At 44.4% G+C, this 5,844-nt stretch overlaps 1 protein-coding gene across 1 annotated transcript in view; it reads right to left on the minus strand.

The window, feature by feature from the left end:
- Nucleotides 1-1,182: 1,182 nt before the first annotated feature.
- LOC108539429 (rho guanine nucleotide exchange factor 9) overlaps nt 1,183-5,844 on the minus strand; it is a gene marked incomplete at its 3' end in the record, with an annotated part of 129,461 nt that continues 124,799 nt past the window's right edge. The window contains exon 7 of the mRNA XM_017888125.1: nt 1,183-1,348. Coding sequence (XP_017743614.1) covers nt 1,183-1,348 — 166 coding nt within the window. The remainder of the gene's footprint in view (nt 1,349-5,844) is intronic.

Genomic DNA, 5,844 nt, shown 5'->3' on the forward strand with positions numbered 1-5,844 from the left:
CTGTTTGAGGGTCAGCTCCATACTAAGGTAAGTTATTATCCCCATTAACTGACTGGCTATTGGTTCCAGAGTGGACATTCAGAGCTTATCACCAAACACTGAGGCAGTCTGAACCTAAGCTTGGTTTTTTTCCCCTCAATCCACTGTCAAAGCAAATGGATAAAGATTCAATACAAGATATGCCACACACATACACACACAGAGGACAGGGGGCTTAAAACAATTATGTGGTTCATGATCCAGCCCAGAAAAATATAACACTATTTACCCTGGTATTTTGTGACTCAGCACTCCTCTTCAGAGGCATTCACTACTGGGTGAAGGAGAGGACAAAGGGACTGGATGATGGCAAAAGAGCCAAGGGTAGGATGGTGAATCTGTAACGTCACTCTAAGCATTCTGGTTTCTTCCTCCATTTTTACTTTCCCTGGTCCCCAATTCTTCCCAATCAGTCCCTGGAGCCAAAACTGGTCTGAACTCTGCTATGAGTGAGGAAGTAGGGGGAAGAGTATCCCATAAGGAGGAGTGACACTTAGAACATATGCTACCTTTCCCAGCCTCACCAAGGAGAAGAGTCCAAGAAACTAACATTCACAGTTATCCAGGAGTCAGTGACAAGAGTAAGACCTCTCCTCAAATGGATTACAAAGAAAGAAGAGTGGAGAAGAGCACAGTTGGGGGTTGTGGGGAACCAGTGCACCTTGTATAGGAAATAGGTAGAGGCATGGAAAAAATTCCTATATTACAAAGGTACCTACCTGCCAAGGCAAAAGTAGGAGGCTCCTTGTTGGTTCCCAGGGCAGGGAGGGGCCACATGGCCAGAGCCATTAGAGTGGAAATGAGGGAAAGTGCTCAGGGAAACTACTATTTACCAACTAAGATAGACATATTTCAATATTTTTAACAAATGGTGCAGACCAGCAGCTCTGGGTAGAAGAAAGTGAGAAGGAGCACCCCAGGGTCATTAGGGCAAAGGGTAAGAAAATACCAAGACAAAATGTACCGACTTCAGAGTTTTTCACTGCCCACAAGCCAACCCTGCCTGTGACATTCATGCCACATTAGTGCTCCTGATACAGAACTGCTGCAAATCTCCTGTCTGTTTTCCACCCATCAGTATTTGACCACTTTGTTGGGAGCCTGGGGATGATGAAGAGGAGGGTCCGGTACCCCATTAGGTACCCATCTCCCTCAGGGAAGAAGGGGGCAGGGTTACCTTCTTGCAGAGGACCATCTGGTGGTCAAACAGGAAGAAGACCCGCTGCTGGTTGCGGCCGTAGGGCTGGTAGATCCAGGCCATCTCCCCAGTGTAGATCAGCTCCGAGCTCCTGTCTAGGATGTCCTCGCCCTGGGAAGGACATGCGATGATGAGAGGCAGCCAGGCAGAAGGATGGCACCATCACCTGCCTGGAGGCACCCAAGGCTGGGCATAGACTGGGACAGTAGGAGGCCAGAAAGGCCCTGGTAGAGACAGAGGGAGAGAGGGACTCCTGGGACTCCTCAGAAAGCTTTACAGCTCTGTGAGCTAGGAAGACCCAATTTCTTATGCACCCCAAGGCCAAATGTGCCCCGCCACCCGGGAGTGCTACAGCTTTTCTACGCCAGTTTCCCTCTGGTCCTATAAGTTCTCTGTCATATATATGTGTGTGTTTGTGTATGTGTATGGAGAGGGGGAGAGAGAGAGAGAGAGAGAGAGAGAGAGAGAGGGAGGATATATATATATGTGTATATATATGATATGTATATATAGTATCATATATATGAGATATATATATATATAAAATCTCCATCTCTCTTCTCTATAAATCTCTTTTTCTGTTCCAGTCTCTCAATCCCTGTTCTGGTCTCTGTCTCTTTCTAATACTTAAAGAATAGGCCTTAATCTCACTGCTTCCCACATGAGTAGAAGGAAACGGGAGGACAAGAAGGAAGATGGTAACAGAGGGAGAGAAAAAGAACCCACTCCCCTCTTATAATTGATTTTCCTTCTCCTCTCAGTTCACCCAAATCTACTGATTGAATAAGAAACTTAATTGCCACATGCTTCCTTGGTCTGTTATCCAGACAGCCTAGAACTACTTCTCCTCCTTGCTACAAACAGTCAGACACAAATAGGCACCAAGACACCTGAGTCCTAGCTAATTCAATTCTATAGAGTTTCCAAGTCCTACCCCTTCTTTATGGCAACTCTGATAGGTTAGAAGTATGTTGCGGTGTGTGTCAGATGTCAAGGTAGACCTGGCCCCTGTCCTCAAGAAGCTTATGTCTTCATGGAAGAGATGAATGCAAGTATGCTCAAAACTCATGAAACACAAGGCAAACCAGCACCGAAGTTGTGGGCACAGGGGTGAGTGTTCCAGGGCCTATGTGAAGATAAGGACAAAGAGCAGTGTCCCAAGACACAGAAGAATTAATATTTCCTGAGCACCTATATGGGTCAGACAGTGTGCCAGATATTTTCAATCTATCTTATCTGAGCCTCATGATAGCCCTGGGAAGTAAATATTCTTGCTCCCATTTTACAGTTTGAGGTACAAAAAGATCAAGTGATAAGCCAAAGTTGCCCAACTAGTTAGTTACAGGTCCATGACCCAACTCCAATCTCTGGGGTTCCATAGAGTATGCTCACTCCTTGTACTACATTATACTGTCTTTAGGCCAAAAAGGCATTGGAGAACCTGCTCCTTCCTCTCTCTAGGTGTCAGTTTTCCCAGACGTAGTATGAGGATGATCTTCATGGTCTCAGTGCTGACACCTTGATGCTAAGATCTCAGCTTTACACCCAAAAGCTTCAAGGCAAGGTTAGAGATAGAGACCTTCATACCTCCCAGAGAAAATCAGAGGCAAACACAGATCAGGCAGGGTAGTAGGCCAGAGAGTGGGGCATCTAGAAATGGTGTATTCGAGCATACCATTTTTTTCCCCAGTCTAAAGGATGGGAAGGAAAGGGGGAACTCAGTAGAATTATTTTCTAATAATAGAAACCCGCCCCTACCCCGAAAAAAAAAAAAAAAAAAAAAAAAAGGCTTAGAAATACTGCTTCAACTCTAGGCTCCAGACTTAGCCTCAATATTACCTACGAACTAGGTAAACACTCCTTCTAGAGAGGCTGACATACTAGCACAGAACCTCTGGAGGCCTGATACTGGGAAAGAAAGCCACCAGGGTTGCAGTGCAACCTGCTCCCCAGTGATTTCCTGCTGGAGGGATGGGAAGCTGAGAGAGGTTCTCGCCCTGATGCAGGCTAGGAAGATGTGCTACAGTCCACTTTGAATATGTGTGAAGTCCAAATAAAGTCATAAAAGAGAGCCAATGCCATAAGAAGACAGTCAGAATGACTTTTAAATATACCATTTACTAAATGTGGATGATACGACCAGGAGGGCTACCCAGTATTATCTGGTCTATCCACTCCACCAGTCAGGGGCGTCTCAACTCTGAATTTCTTTGTTTGTTTGTTTTTTGGAGACAGAGTCTCCCTCTGTCGCCCAGGCTGGAGTGCAGTGGCATGATCTCGGCTCACTACAAACTCTGCCTCCTGACTTCAAGGGATTCTTGTGTCTCAGCCTCCCAAGTAGCTGGCATTACAGGCGTGCGTGTGCCACCATGCCCAGCTAATTTTTGTATTTTTAGTAGAGATGTTTTGCTATGTTGGCCAGGCTGGTCTCAAATTTCTGACCTCAAGCAACCCACCCACCTCAGCTTCCCAAAGTGCTGGGATTACAGATGTGAGCCATGGTGCCCAGCCTCAATTATATTTTAATTACTTGCAACATGTAACTCCACCAAGTAGAAAGAAAAAATTAAAATAATACTCCTCTATGCTCACCAACCAGACTAACTTTGAGCAACACACATAGTCTCTCTATAACTCAGTTGCCTCATCATTGAAATGGTGATAATAACAGTACCAACTTCATTTGGGTGCTGTGAGGATTATTTAAATTAAAACATATAAAGTGCCTAGAAAGTACACATTCACACTATAAGCTCAACATAAGTGATATTTATTATCTTGACTATTACTGTGTGCCCCAGTTTCCATACCTATCCTGTCTCCTAGTAATATAGCAATCCAGTAAGTGATGTTTTGTTATTACCCCAAAACCAAGGTCAAAGAAATTGGAAGTAATTTTCCCAAAAGGGCAGAAGCTAGGTCAGAAGCTCTCCAAAACCTATGCTCTTATCCACCAAACCACATTAGAATGATGGCCCCCACCCAATCTCCTCCCACCATCGCCAACCCAGGGGAACAACCAGCTGCCATGGAAGATTTCTAAGGTGAGAATCTCAAAAGACCTGGGCTCTGAGTCCAATGCTGCTACCAACTCACTCTCGAGTTGGAAAGTAGCTTAAACTCTCACAATCTGTTTCCTCATTTGTAGAGTGGGAATATTAAAACAGTTCCTATTTGACCCACTTCACATGGCTGTTTGAGAGCATCAAATGAGTTCATGGAAAGGAGACAGTCCTCTCATTGTTTAGAGATCTCACCCTTGTTTCCTCTGCTCCACTTACATAACACATCTCTTTGTCTTGCCCCCAAAAGTACAACTCCTTCCAAAACTCCCCAACTGTGGGCCTTCGGATCTGTTCCCTTCCTCCAGGATTTTGCCCACACTGTTCCCTCTGCTGGAATATGTTTGTCCCCACTAGATATTCAAGGCCACATCTCATTGATCTCAATATCCTCATTGCCCAGCATAGGGTCTGGCATATGAGGGGAAATGCTCAAAATATAAATCTCATAATTTCACATATTTGCTCAAAAACCCTCCAGTGGCCCCCATCTCACTCAAACTAACAAGTCAGTCTTATGAAGACAGGATCTGACCTCCAGTCACCTCCCTAACTTCATCTGCTCCCACTCTCTTGCTCACTTACTCTACTCTGGGCACAATGGCTTCTGTGTTGTTCCTTTAGCACACACTCCCATATTTCAGGGTCTTTGTGTTTGTTTTCACCTCTGTCTGGAATTCTGTGCCCCAAGAAAGCCACACGGTTTGCTCCTTCCTCTCCTTCAGGTCTGTTCTTAACTGTTGCTTCTTCAGCTAGTACCCCCATTACTCCCTAACCTGCTATCCTACTTTATTTTTCTTCAGAGGCCCATCTACCTGATGATACGTTTGTTGCCTCTTTTCCCTATTGGAATATAAATCAATGAGAGTGGAAACTTTGTCGTGTTCACTGATGTATCTGCAGAACATAGAATAAGGTCCAACACAGAGTACTTGATATTTAAGTACTCAATAAATACTGTTTGACAACTAAATCAATAGGTGTGGAATGAACAGTGGCCACAAAAAACTACCCAAAGCTTTCTTGCCAGCTTATCTACCTTCCTTCCTTGGGGTCAGAGCCTGAGAGAAGAGGCCTCTAATTCTAATTCACCCCATTCTGCCTGATTTCACCCCATTCTAATTATAGGCCAGTTGATATGGGGCTATAATCTGAGCAGATCCAGGGAAAGGATAAGGGGAATACCATACTTTTTAACTAGTTTATTTTCAATGCTGCCTACTGACAGGAAGGAAGAGGAACAACAAATCCATCCAGCCCTACATTTGATCTTCTGGTCCCAGGAGCATGCCTCATCAAGCCACTTTAGCTTTTAAGTAGATGCTTTTGCTGCCTTTATCATGTTGGGTTTTCTTGTTTCCTCCAACTCTTTGGATTCAATCATCAAATAGTAAATTGGAACAGGTCTTTGGGTATTACACAACCAGGCTGGGAGGAGAGGGATGCCACAAAGAGGAAATCACAACCACACATAATCAAGCTCCCAAACATGAGCTACAATCTTAAGTTCCTGCTACAAATCTCCAGAAAAAAAAAAAAAAAAAA

The sequence above is a fragment of the Rhinopithecus bieti genome, unplaced genomic scaffold (assembly GCF_001698545.2).
Source record: "Rhinopithecus bieti isolate Rb0 unplaced genomic scaffold, ASM169854v2 scaffold_18077, whole genome shotgun sequence".
Classification (NCBI taxonomy): Eukaryota; Metazoa; Chordata; class Mammalia; order Primates; family Cercopithecidae; genus Rhinopithecus; species Rhinopithecus bieti.